The sequence below is a fragment of the Leptosomus discolor genome, chromosome 1 (assembly GCF_034619465.1).
Source record: "Leptosomus discolor isolate bLepDis1 chromosome 1, bLepDis1.hap2, whole genome shotgun sequence".
Lineage (NCBI taxonomy): Eukaryota > Metazoa > Chordata > Aves > Leptosomiformes > Leptosomidae > Leptosomus > Leptosomus discolor.
The window spans coordinates 211,529,972-211,544,338 of record NC_141391.1 but is presented as its reverse complement, the minus strand read 5'-3'; the positions used below and the strand labels follow the sequence as shown (position 1 = coordinate 211,544,338).

General features: G+C 47.9%; 1 protein-coding gene across 5 annotated transcripts in view; it reads right to left on the bottom strand.

Moving 5' to 3' along the window:
• Positions 1-7,105: 7,105 nt before the first annotated feature.
• BEND7 (BEN domain containing 7) overlaps positions 7,106-14,367 on the bottom strand; it is a 47,202-nt gene continuing 39,940 nt past the window's right edge. For 4 of the 5 annotated variants that reach the window (XM_086480952.1, XM_086480921.1, XM_086480927.1 and 1 more), the window contains 2 exons: positions 13,823-13,873; positions 7,106-9,074 (listed from right to left, as the gene is read on the bottom strand). In XM_086480952.1, coding sequence (XP_086337078.1) covers positions 9,013-9,074; positions 13,823-13,873 — 113 coding nt within the window. In that variant the 3' untranslated portion in view covers positions 7,106-9,012. The remainder of the gene's footprint in view (positions 9,075-13,822; positions 13,874-14,367) is intronic. The other variant, XM_086480916.1, reaches the window with a different exon arrangement.

Genomic DNA, 14,367 nt, shown 5'->3' with positions numbered 1-14,367 from the left:
CCGCAGGGCTGGCACTGGGGCAGTCCCAGGCTGGACTCGGCAGCAGACAGGGACGGGATGCAGGAGCTGGACTCAGGCACTGGATTCAGGGATGCACGGATCAGTCCTCCTCAGATGTCGGCCATCGAAGAAGAGCGAAGGTGGCGAGACCCTCGTGATCTCTCAGCTTTATACTGAATATGACGTCTATGGGATGGAATACTCTGTTGGTCAGGTTTGGGTCACCTGTCCAGTTCGCTCCTCCCTGTAGGTGCGACTCTTTTCACTCCTGGCACCCCAACATGGAGTACAAGATTTAGCAGTGACCTTGGTCGCCATAAGAACAAGTATAAGCAAGGGCCTCTCTGCATACCATTCCTTGGTACGAACTGTAAACACCAGGCCTTATCACTGCTAGGAGCAGTCACTGTCTGGAAAAACATGCTGCTGTTTCAGAAAGTGATGGTAGTTAGAGGAGACTTAACTGAAAAGTTAAAGCACTAAAACAGAATTAGTTCTGATTTAGCCCAAACCAGGACATGTCTTGGGCCCCCCTTTCCTTGGAGAAGGAAGTTATCACAAACGCATTCCAGGAACCTCCTGGATTGCTTATGCCCTTCTGTGTTGTCCTTCCAACAGATACCGGGGTGGCTGAAGTCCCCCAGGAGGTCCAGGGCTTGTAAATGTGAGGCTGCTCCTACCTGTCTATGGAGGGCCCCATCTGCTCCATCTTCCTGGTTGAGTGGCCTATAGCAGACCCCCACTATAATGTCACCTGTCACTGCCCTCCCTTTAATGCTCTCCCATAAGTTCTCAGTTGGCTGCTCATCCATCCCCAGGCAATGCTCCCTGCACTCCATCTAGTCATTGACACAGACCCCCCTCCTCGTCTCCCCTGCCTTTCCATCCTAAAGAGCCTGTATCCTTCCCTTCCAACACTCCAGTCAGAGGAGCCATCCCACCACGTCTCCGCCCTGCAGGTGTGTGCACGTCTCTGACTCCTCTTGTCTGAAGATGACTTACCTACTGGAGTGGCTGGAATTCTTTGTGCCGCTCTTCAGGTGCTCTGCTGCTGACCTGGGATCCCTCTCCAGGCTCTGGGCATCTGTTGCTGGCACTGGCATCAGACTGGTAGGAGTGGGATGCACTGAGATCCCCTCCCCAGCCTAAGCCCTCACGCTCCCTTGGATGAGCTTGTTTGATTTTCCGCCTAGCACAGAAAGAAGTGCAATGGTTTGACTCAGAGCAGGGAAGGCATAAACCTTGGCCGTGAACCTGGGCTTCCCACCCAAACAGCAACAAGTGGAGTTACCAGAAGCTCTCCAGTAGCAATCCCCAGCTATAAGAGATTTTATTCTGGAGAAGGCATCCGCCTCCTTTCATTAAAGTGAATGCTGGCTTGTACAGAAAGCCTGGCAGCCTGGGATGAGGTCTGTGGCTGTGGCTTCCCTGGGTTGGCAGCAACTCCTATTGCTGCCTGCAGCTCCTCTGGAGGATAGGGGTGTCATGGATGGGGCAAGCAGAAGGTGTCCATCATCCTTGACGCAGGCCCATCACCCTTGCAGGTACAGCTTCAGCCTGAGCTTTTCCCTGGCATCCCAAAGGGGCATCCCCTCTGCTGCAGGGAGTGATGGGGGAAGGGAGAACATTGCCTCAGAGCAGTAGAAGGAAATAAAAACCAAGGCAGAGGTGAGACAGCCTGGGGAAGGAGGAGGTCCTCATTGCCTCCCTCAGGGCTGGAGGGAGACCTCAAGGATGCCACCCATCTGGGACGGGTGCTGGAAGCCTACAAAGGAGTGACCTGTTGCCAAGGCAGGAGTCTCTGCTGCTCTAAGGCTTCCCCAAGGGGACATTAAATGAGAGATGGAGGATGATCCGTCACTCTCAGTGAAGGGCAGCGAAGGAACCATGCGGGAGCTCATGGCTGTAATAAATGTTAAATGCAAAATCTATGTTAACGCACTGGGGTTTGGCATACTTCATGCTGTCCAGGTGGTGAAGCCAGGAGGATGATGCCTTAATGAGCAGAGGAGCCAGCAAATGGAGGAGGTCTTGCAGCAGCACCCAAAACTCCATCTCTGTGGGATGCAGCACATCCGCTGCTATGTCCTGGCCTCGCTCCTTGGGGACCGGCAGCACCTGGGTGTTCGGGGCGGCCATGGACTGCTCACCAGCCTCTGCCTGTGTTTTAGCCCCGGGAGAAGGAGCGAAGGGCAGCAGCATCCCCAAGCAGGGCATCTCTCCACGGTGTCGGATCACATGTGGTACCCTGGACCAGAGGGACAGAAAGGGTGAATGGGTTGCGAGTCAGCAGGTGTCACCGATGCTGTCCTGTTGCTCGGCCAGACCATGGTGGTTGGGCAAATTTTATGCAGGCGAAGAGTGTTTCTAACCCCGAGGCAAACCCCATTCCCTGCGGAGTGTCCAGCCCAGTCTGGCTGCCCTTGGCTCCCCCCACAGCATCATCCCAGCAAGGGCAGGCTGGGTGGAGAGGTAGGAAGCAAATACCCCACTGGTGCTGCCAACATCAGGCAAGGCAACATGCGCTCCAGTGAGGTGGAGCTCTGCAGGCTTTGGGCACCAAGTCATCACGAGGAAAAAAGTTCAAGAAAGCCAAGGGTGGATGGTATCACCATTCTCACTAGTCAAAGAACAGGTCAGATGCTGCAGGCAGGACCTGCCACTGCTGCGCTGCAGTGGCAGGAGGCAGAGATGTGGCAGGGGGGAGAGTTGGAGTCTGAATGCACGTGCAGGAGCTCAAGGAAAGGGAAATCAGAAGGGAGCAGAGGTCCAGCTAAGAGCAGAGCAGTTTACATACATCCCCTGTGCTACAATGAATGGAGACATGAGATACAGTCAGTGAATCCTGAAATCTCTTGGGATTAAATGATTACATTAATCTTTGCTTTCTCTAAGCCACAGTAACGGCAATAGCCACATGCTGGTTCCAGTCCAGATCCCTCTGAGCTAACTTCGTGGTGACTCGTCAGGGAGCTGGCACGGGCTCACAGTGTCCTGACACACTAACATCCCCCTTGTCCCCCTCCAGTCCACACTCTCTTTTACCTGGTGCCTCCAGGGCAGTGCTGGGTGTGGGGTGACAGTGGAGAAGGGATGCTCTGGGGTGGGAGTGTTGCTGCCAATGGGTTTTTTTGGAAGTCTCCTGGACTGATTTCCTTTGTTGGAGTGCAGGACCACCTCCCAGAGTATGCATATGCTGTCCATATGATGGTTTGTTGAACCATCCCAGGGCAAGGAAGGTCCTCGAGGCCACCTGAGTGTCAGTAGATGGCAGAGCTACGTGGGTTGGCCTTTTCCATCCACCCTGACCTGTCCAGGCATCACCTGAAGATAACATTTCTCCTGAGTGTGCTGGTGATGGACAATACCAGGGGACAGCCCTGGCCACGGTGTTGGTTGCCAGCCCAAGTTGGCCCCAAGGCCAGCCTCCAGCAGGAGCCACAGGCTACCACGGTCCTCCCACCCTTGATGGTCTTGCTGGGCAGAGGTAGATGAAGGTCTTCACCCCATGCCAGTTGGTGGCTTCAGGGGCAACCACGGTGTTTAATGCAAAGTTATGCTGGGACAAGCTGCATGGGGGAGCAACTGTCAGTGGACCATTCACCCATCCAGTCCTTCAGGAAAGGTTATGGACCAGTTTGGAAACTTTTGGGCCCAGGGTCCAGGTAATGGCATGCTATCTGCCACACATGTTCATAATCCTTGACAAAGGTCCCTCCAAAGGGTCTCACAGGGCAAGTGTGAGCCAAAGCGTCTCCTTCTTGGCCTTGGCCCAATGTTTCCAGCCACTGGGCCTCACTCGCCCCTTGCAGCCACTCCCGATGGTTGAATTTGCTCTCTGACAGACACTATTGCTATTCGGCAGTTGCCTTCCTTGCTCTGCTGCAGCCAGGTCTTCAAGGGCTGGAGAGCCACGAGGTCAGCTCGAGGTGGGCTTGGATACCCTGCAGGGACTCCTCCTGAGAGCAATTTTGGGGCAAAACAGCTCATCTGAAGGCAGCTGCAGGAACGGTCAGATGGGGATTCCATGACTACGCAGGGTAAGCCTGGTGCCTGTGTCCACCTGAGGGAGTGAGAGGAGTGAAGGGGAGAATGTGGGTCACGAAATGCAGACTCTTTTGTCACCACCATCCTTCTGGTCAACAGTTACTTGCAATTACAAGGCAGAATTATGTCTTCATTCCTAATTAGCTGCCTCGCTCATCCTGATTCATCTATACCTCTGAGGATCTGGGTGGAGGAAGGAGCCAGTGCAGAAACACAAGGGGTGTGTCTCCCCGATTTCCGAATTCCCCAAGTATTAGCTATTTTCTGCCCCTGTTAGCAGTTGGGTGTAACAACACATGCATGGAGCGGAGGGGAAAAAGCTGATGGAATTATTTCTTTTTTTTTTTAAAGCCCAGAATCAATGTTTACACACCGGAGCTAAATTATTTATACACATAATGTTATAGGTTTCACATCAGTGGCTTTTATTAGCATTCGGCAGATGAGAAATCATACCTGACCTAATTGTACAAACCCCTCTCGTGCCTCTCCGTGGTGACAGCGTGGCAGGAAGGGGTGAAGGTGTTCGTCCCAGCCTAGCTGCGGGGATGCTTGAGCAGTGGGAGAGCCAGTGGAGGGAGAAGGGATGTCTCAGCACCTCCTACAAGGCATTTTGCTACTTTACATTTGGGGGAGAACATGCACGGGGGGGTTATTTTTGAAAAGTCTTACAAAACCCTGGCTACATCTGTCTCTCTAGAAGGACATGGCCCCACAGATTTTTCCTAGGACCATGCCCCCTCTCCTCCCCAGCAAAGGAGAGCTGCGCTTCCCAGTGAGGCATCACGACCTCAGCAGAAGGTAGGTTTTTGCGGGAGAAGGTTTCTCTCCAGGAGGGGTGGCCGTGTTAGGACCCCCCCATCCCCACACCACTCTGACGCGACGATGTGTGTTTCCCCTGAAAGACTCAGCCAGCCATTTCTAAACCAACATGTCACAGGCACTTGAGATGACTTTCTTCTTGTCTCGCAATTAATGCATTTTTTATGAAGCCCAGGCTCCAGTTTCCTTTCATGTTACCAGGAGGATATCCTGTTTCCAATTAAAGCTTCAGAAGGACTTTTTCACCCAAAGTGTTAATCTCTAGCCTCCTGTACACAGGACAGAGGGATGCACAGGCTGGACGGCCCAGCGAGGAAGCTGGAGCTCGGCTGGAGCCCACGAGTGAGTGCTGGCAATAGTGTTTGCTCCCTCCAAAAGCTGTTTCAACAGGTGAAACTGCAGCCTTGCACAGTACTTGCTGATGACTTTGCAGCACAGATGAGATCTAGTGCCTTGCAGATCCCTGCACACAGCAACATTTCTTGCTCCTAATTGCATCTTAAAAACGGGCATTGCAATTAATGTTACAAATAACGGTGTATCAACCTGCCTCCTGTTTAAAAAAGCCAAGCCAAATGAAGCCACACTTTTGGGGATGACTTGCAGCACAGAGCGCGTCAATGAAAATACTTATTGTATAGTGAGGGATGGATTTGTTCCATCAAGGTGGATGATCCCTAACTGTGTGAGTGATGAGTTGCATTCAGGTCTGAAGTCAATTCGTGGGCACCTGGAGGGTGATGGCAATCTCCGTTGGCCTTGTCAGGCTGAAGGGGTGGGATCAGAGGAATCTCATGAGGTTCAACAAGGCCAAGTGCAAGGTCCTGCACTTGGGTCAGGCAACGCCTGGTATCAATACAGGCTGGGGGATGAATGGAGTGAGAGCAGCCCTGCCGAGGACTTGGGGATGGATGGACGGACGGATGGGTGAAAAACTGGACATGAGCCAGCAACGTGCACTCGCAGCCCGGAAAGCCAACCATATCTTGGGCTGTATCGCAAGAAATGTGGCCAGCAGGTCGAGGGAGGTGACTCTGCCCCTCTGCTCTACCCTTGTGAGACCTTGCTTGTGTCCAGCTCTGGGTTCCCCAATACAAGACAGACATGGACCTGTTGGAGCAGTTCCAGAGGAGGGTCATTAAAATGATCATGGGGCTGGAGCAGCTCCCCTGTGAGGACAGGCTGAGAGAGTTGGGGTTGTTCAGCCTGGAGAAGAGAAGGCTCTGGGGAGACCTTATAGCGGCCTTCCAGTGCTGAAAGGGGGCTTATGAGAAAGACTGAGAGATACTTTTCACCAGGGTCTGTAGTGACAGGACAAGGGGCAACAGTTTTAAACTGAAAGAGGGTAGGTTTAGGTTGGACATTAGGAAAAACTGTTTTACAATGAGGGTGGTGAGGCCCTGGCACAGGTTGCCCAGAGAAGCTGTGGCTGCCCCCTCCCTGGCAGTGCTCAAGGCCAGGCTGGATGGGGCTTGGAGCAACCTGGTCTGGTGGAAGGTGTCCCCGCCCATGGCAGGGGGTTTGGAACTAGATAACCTTTAAAGGTCCCTTCCAACCCAAACCCTTGTGATCTATGGTTTAGTTGATCTTTCAATATTCCACAATGGAGAGGGACTGTGCTGACTCACGCCATGTCACATGGATGCAGGACGTGCACCAGGCTTCAGCTGTTCCGTGCAGCCACCGAAGTGTAAAGGAAACTCTCGCTAGACTTTTTACCAGCAATTTATCCCTAGCGCTCCTTATATAAAGCAGAAAAGGTGTGGCGAGCCGCTCTCTCACTTCACTGCCTCCTTGTGACTGATGGAAGATTACCAGGAACATGTTTTTGCAGGAAATATTTTCAAAGGCTAAACAACATTTGATGAGGGTGTGATAATAAATTACCAGGCATATATCTTGCTACTCCAAATTATGAGCATTGCTTTGTCCTTCCTATGTGTTGTTTCCATAGAAGCAGAGCTTAACCTTTTAAGTGCAGATTATAAAGGCACCTAGTTCAATTAAAATTACACTTCAAGCATATCAGCACTTAATACTCAAAGAGTTACTCTGTGATTGGATATAGACGTTGTTGTGATTGGCGGGCAGCATGGTTTCTGCCTGAGCCAGCTGGGAAAACAGTATTGTGGTGGCAACTTTCAGAGCTTTCCTATACATTTCCTTACGTAGTCCACTAATTGCCAGATAATTCCCCTGCAATAGGGGAATCCAGCACAGAACACAGGAACGCGCATGCAATTAAAGTTATTTATTGTAGGTTTTCTTTTCCGAACTGACAAAGAGGGTTTCCCAGAGATCGGTAACACGACACAATGTTATACACCATTTCACAACTAGTCCCTTGTCGCTTTATTAAGAACATAGTCATTTAAAAATATCTAAATATTTACATATTAATAAAACATATATACAGAAGATTGAGACATTTTTACCTAAATATGGAATGATTTTTTTTTTCTTCTCTCTAATAAACCCTATAAAAAGATATCTGAAGAAAGTCTGAACAGTAGTCACAGTAAGTAAACACAGATGCAATCTTCCAAATTTACAAAACGCTGATTCTGTTGCTGAAGGGTTACGATACGGACACGACGGACCAGTGCCCCCTGCCCAATGCAGGCAACTCCAAGCCACTAAGGAAGGAAAGACTCAAATTTTAAGGTTTGCAGTGCATATTCCATCTATTCCACAGTTTCAGAGAGAACACGGTCATTCCTAAAAGTCCACAGTAGGCGGGTGGGGAAGGGCCGGCAGCCTGGTTTCTCAGGTGCTGAGAGAACAAACCACTCCCATTGGCTTCGGTGTTGTTTGTGGGCATTTGGTGACATCTGAGAAACAGGCTTCAGGATTGTTAAAAGAAGAGACTAAATATTTTGAAAACCATCCCACTCTGTAATAGCACTTCTGTTGAGACACTCAAAAGGCCAAATAGTTTCCAAAAAAAAAAAAAAAAAAAGCATCTAAAATATACACAGGGAAAGGAAACGCAATGGTAAAGGATCTCGCAAGCTCTCCCTCGAATTGCAGGAAACACGCTCCAGCTACCTGGTGACGGATAGACGTTGCAGGTAGGACCTTCTAGACTTTTTCCCAACATTTTTAAAGTGAATTTAGTGCTGATGAAAGGTGCAGAAGCAAAGGTTTGCATGGAGGCCCTCGTACGATTTCACCTTAGCCCTGACCTGAAAGGACTGACCCTTTCAGAGTCTAAGAGGGTAGTGCAATTTCTTGATCGATTCACTCATCTTAACTGCTGAGATATCAACAGAGTGCCAGTTGAAAAGTGATTTTTTTTTCTTTTAAATAGTGAATATCATTGCTAAGGGCAGTGGATGAAAAATCACAGCGTGCAGACCCTCTTCCTGGCAATCGGCAAACTAGTATGTTTTGAGATTGAGGTGGTAGAGCAAGCTGGCGGGGGGAGGAAATGAGGGGAGAATGACCACCTCCAGCAATCCACACTACAAAGATGCTCAAGAGCTATCCCACTAAGACCATGTAGGGGAAATTGAGGAAAAGCTTCTTGCTACAATTAGGAAACCGGGCACTGCTGGGAGGAATCCTGCTTTATTTCCTGCTAAATCCAGCGAGGACTTTCTAATCACAGCTGCTTACAACTGGTCGTTGGTACCACAGCAGCCAGGGAAGGAAAAGTGGGTCTGCAGAAGCAAAGAGCTTCGAGGAGGCAAATGCTCATTAAGCCCCCAGGGGTTCATGATGGAGAGAGATGCCACCTTGGTCTTCGGGGACGGGAAGAGTCACCCGGCTGTGTGTATCCACCTCTGCGTGGCGTAAGATGAAACACTGCTGGCAAGCATACAATCACGTGGAAAAATACAATCATGGAGGAAAAACAAAGGCAAAAGAATGTCTTCAGAGTGGATACCCCGCTAATTAAATAATGCATTGGATACGGAGGGAAATCATCTTTAATTAAGATGAAGAACAGCGAAGCAATCTGGCGGTTCTGTTATTTGAAGTTGCACGGAAAATGCATGAAAAGACACAGACTTGAAGGGAAAACGGTATGGGTGTCCACGTCTTGCGGTACGCTGAAGTCCTCACGCCGATCTTGTGGGACCAGTGTTCAAAGGAGAGGATGTTTCTATCTGCTAAGAACACTGATGCCAGATGTGAAATTCAAGCTGAAAAATCTGGAGCTGTGTCTATCAGATGATCTGTTGTGGTGTCGAAAAGGCTACCTGAAGGAAGAAGGAGTTTGAAGAAATCAGTTAAAAAACATAAAAATCTAAGAAATTAGCGATTTGAAAAAAAAAATTAAAACTACGGAAATTACATATTTGAGTTCAGAGTTTAATTTGTGACAGGGCTGAACTGCTGGTGTGCAGGCAGGCAGTGGCTGCTGAATTCCGTTTAGAGTAAAATCAATCAGCTAAAGAAAAGAAAATTAAATAGAGTTTTTTGAACACAGAATTTGCCAGCAAAGTTTTTCACACAACATATATAGCGCATCCCACTTCAGACGTAAAGTGCTGCACTAGACTTCGGCACAAACTGCACAGCAATGCTCACCACTTTGAAGTTACAGTTCTGAAGAAGTGAAAAAAGCACCACATGAAATTTTAAACCTACAGCATGTACTTTGGAAAAAACCCCCACCACTCCACAGCAGTCTAAATGCATATGGGTGAATATATATATATATATATATGTATGTATAAAAAGTGCACGGTATGATTATATCCCATCTTTTTTAAAGCACTTTAAGAATGTGCTTTTTCTAAACAGAACAATGAAAGATGGACAGAAGAATTACAACGAGAGCGCTAAGAACATGAGGCAAACAGGAGACAGACATCAATCAGCCTGAGAGGAAAATACAACCCAATGAAAAGGGAAGACTCATACAATCACGCGCTGAAAGGATAAAGATTTATATTACAATAAAGGATTTATATTTAAGGTTTCCAAAAGGGTTTTTTTTTTTTTAAGTTTCGTTTTCTTGATATTGTATTTCAAGAGAAAAGGAGACAACCTATATAGAATTGAATCATTCCTGTTTTCTTATCATCTGTTTCTTTACCAAGAGATTGTTCTCATCTTTTCACAAAGCTGTATCACCCCTGGACCCGAGGACTGGGATGTTAGTGTCTCAGCTTCTTTTAGGGATATCAAAATTCTTTCTCATCTTGAAATTAACCCCAGTGTGGAGAAACTATACAAACTCTCAGCACAGCTGTGGTCCAAAGCACGTGGGTAAGGAGCACTCTCTCATGGTCCTACGCTGCATATAGCTTTCAAGCCCAATTTTCAAGATGAGGATTCAAGGAAAGGGCATTGCAGCTGGCTTACATCTGTTTCCACGTGCAAAACTTACGGGTTCTGCCTTCCTTTTGTTTTTTGTTTGAAAACACAAAATCCAGATGCTTCATGTAAATTGTAGATGAGCCTTTTCGCAATACTAACTTACACAGAAAGACTCTAAAAGCTGCCACATCTTCATTCTGACAAAGACCTATCTCACACCTTCCAGGTTCCTGTATCACGGAGAAACTAATCAGTCTTTCCACTTAGTCCACAGTAATTACTCCCAGAGCTGTCTGATCTGTCTCAGCCCAGGTCTGGACACAGCCTTCAGCTTTTTGTAGGAGCAAAAGCTGGAACTGTGGAAGACGTGAGCTTTGATAACATTTGTTAAGAGACAATTCTTCTAGTATTTTCTTGAGATTTATCTGTCAATGCACCAAAGTTCCCAGCAAGTTCAACTGCTGCAATTCTTCCAATTTACTTTAAACGTGCTTCAAGCAACAGCTTTTAAAGCAGAGGCCCTCTGAGCGTTCAGGGTGATTTTAAAATGGGACCACGATTTCTGCTCAGAAGCGCTAAAATATAATTGGGCAAAAATATCTTCCTTAGTTTTATGAGGATGTACCAGCTCCATTTTTTCACAAGGCTTTTGTGTTCCGAAAGAGGGTTTTGAAAACAACCCCCCCAGCTCTCCTCAAAGTACTGGACTTTGCTAGTTGTGGGCACAGAGGGAGCAGGTTCAAACCCGGCTGTAGGCACCAGTTAACCGCACTCAGAGCCCAGTCCTGCCAGCACCAAAGGAGAGACACCTCCAAACACGACCTTAGCTCATCTGACCTTCTCTCTGGAGGCAGCCCTCTTCCCACCAACGGTGAAGAGAGCTGAGAGCAACCACACCTCTGACTGAGGTGTCTCAAATGAAGTGTCAGCCACAGGCTGTGATCCAAAAACGCGTAGATTGAGGCATTTCCGTATCGCTAGTCCACACATACCCTGATCGTGATCATAACGTTGCTGGTGGCACAGGCAGGACTGACTGAGCAAGAAGGGCAGATTAAAGGCATCTGAGTTTTTCCTTTTTTTTTGGCACCAACACTCACTATTGATTCAAACCCTTCACTCTGGGTGCTTTTGCTTCACAAGTTCGTCCAATTCTTGCAGACCAACAGAGCAACCATTGGTGTCTGTCACAGATAGCTTCTGTAACTCACCCTTTCTCCCCATCCAGTCTCCTGCAAGACGCCCCGTCAAGCAGTCTAATTCAGTCTCGTTTTATTCTACCAACACACCAGGTTAACCACCGACAATAGAACCACAGAATCATTTGGGTTGGAAAACACCTTTAATCATTGAGTCTAACCATTAACCTAATATGGCCAAGTCCACCACTAAACCACGTCCCAAAGTGCCACATCTACATGCCTTTCAAACACCTCCAGGGATGGTGACTCCACCACTTCCCTGGGCAGCCTGTTCCAGTGCTTGACAACCTTTTCAGTGAGGAAATTTTTCCTAACGTCCAATTTAAACCTCCCCTGGCACAACTTGAGGCCATGATTTATCTGATATTAGCTGTCATCTGCAACTGAGGCCCATTGCACCAGGCACTGTATAAACACATAGAGAGACTCTTCCCCAAAGATTTTTCAAGCTAAACAGAGAAGACAGCTGAATAAATCACATGAAGGCTCTCTTTAAAGGACCTGTCAGTAACACCCCTTTACTAAAACAGCTGTACTAAGACACAGAAAGACCTCTGCAAAAGTTATATTCCACTTCTTTTGCTACACTCCTTGATAGAAAGCATCTGTATTTTGGCTATCATAATTACTGTCATTATACTGTCTGTGTATCACTTTAAATAATTTGTTTCCAAGAACAGTATGATATTACACGGATACGTACTACAAAGAGGCACTTGCACACATATAATAACGGGTGTGAGTCAAACGCTTGGCTTACAGCCTGTGAGCATCACCTCCCCCACCAATGCAAATTGCAGTGTGGTTTATTTAGGCACCCTTCCACAGATACGGAGACGTATACACTGCAAACGGCATTTCCAGCTCAAAAACTGCATGCCTGGATGCTCAAAGGTGCGTGAGCAAGCTACGGGGTGGAAAGGGAGTCGTCTTCTCTGCCACAACCATCGCAGCACGCTCGTTTCCACCGATGACGTACAACGCAAGTAGTAACGACAGAAACTGCGCTCGAAGAAAAGCACAGCAATCCAATAATTCTGCTCCTGAAGATGATTACGAGAGCAATGAAAAGATAACAGTAGGTCACACTAGCAACCTTTATTAGGGTCCTCTGCCAACGGAATTGCTTCCCTCCCCGGGAAAAGAAGCGAACAGGATGTCACTTGGAAGAGACCTTTCAAACCCGAGCTTCCTGCATCTATCGTACCCTGCAACACCACGCAGCGGCTGGCCAAGAAAGCAGCCCGGTGGCTCACAGTCAGCGCGTGCTCCCAGCCCCCGCTGGGTCCATGCCAGAACAAGACTATAGCTGCTTGTCCTCCCCACTGCTGCGCTGGGCCTATTCCTTAGTAACTGCACGTGCTCTGACAGCGGGATTTCAACCGACAGCGCTGCGCGGCTGGCAGCTGCTGCGCCGGCACGCAGCAGCGGTGTGTGCAAGCTCCTTCTCCAGCCCTTATGCAAGAGAGATGAGGAAGCACAGGAGACAGATGCTGCAATGGTACTCGTACTCTCTCGGCCACTCCAAAGCCTCCAGGTACCGTGCCACGCGCTCAGCAACCCAGTATCAGCCCTGTCCTGTTCTTCACAGCAACAGCAGCACTGATCTCCAACCACCCTGTGTTATTACACCTTAGAAATACGATAAAAAGGCACCATAATCCATGACCCTATTTGCCTGTTCAAGATCTTCCCTCCTTTTTAACTTGGCTTTGGGGATAACAGGCAGCATCTTGGTCAAATTACAGGGAAATGACTCTACAACGCAGGGAAATGACCACCTCCCCAGACCCTGGCCCCACTGGATTTTCAGTGGATGGCAGCTCAGCTCGCATGAGGGCACCTATCGATGGACTGACTCTTAACGAGAGGGTGCTTCACGTTTCAGTCTCAGCCTTTTAGATATCAACACCATGTGCAGCAGCGTGCAAAAACCTTATTTTCTAGTCCGCACAGCTGCATAGCTAAGCTGCTGTTCAGCAGCTGTCAAGCTTTTAAGGCAGGGTGGCTGCCCTTCAAGAAAAAGTAAACCAACACTTAACTAGCATATAAATATCATTGCAATCCTTCTGTGAACCCGAGATACTACTGCTAATACCTTGGACAACTAAACAGATGCTGCAGTACAAATTATTGTGTTTGTCCCTACCAATAACTCTGTTAAGAATTCAAAAAAAATCCCAGAAATACCAGGGATGAGCACAAGTCCCTATCTGGCATAAGAAGGGTAACTTACTGGCCTTATTAGCTTAGCTGCTACCATGAACCTCGAGGTTTTATGAATATGAAATAGTGGGGGAAATTGTAAGATCCTGATGCATTTGGTTTTTAATACAGGCCATTCAAAACTTAAGATAGCTGGGTCCTGTGTGTAATTACCCGACTGTATATGGCATGCCAGGATTATTGAAAACTGCTTCTGTGCCATAAATAAACAAACACACACATTGGAAGCTGATAAAAATTTTAATGCATTTTACCTGTTTGTAGTAGAGAAATGTCCGGCTTCTCATCACAGTCAGTTGCCTCTGCTGATTACAAATATAAACAAGAAATCTCATTACTTTTACTGAATATGGGAATGCGATTAAAAAGCTACATCGTGTAGAGTGATTTTGCATTTTCTATCTACTTTCCTCGGCTGCAATTTACTATTGCTCAGTTAAAAACTCACTGCTTGGAGGAAAAGGTCATATAATAAAAATGCAAACTTAGAAGAGGGAGTTGGGTATTAAGATGCAGTTGTGCCAGCAATGGAGTAACACTTGCTCTCTTTAAGGTTTCCAGATGATAAAAGGAGTTGCGATCCTTTGATAAAACCATGTAGGGGAAGTCCCCTGCGGTCCTTGGAGAAAGAGCCTCTCAGGCTGGTGCTCCACCCTCAGCCAGCTGCCATCACCTGACGCCTCCAGGGAAAGGGTGAATAGCCCCATTTCTGCACCCAAACTTCCCGTGACCACAGGCAAGCTCATTTTGCAGGGGACAGATTTACTAGGGCAAAACGTCTTCAAAGACGGAGGTGGGC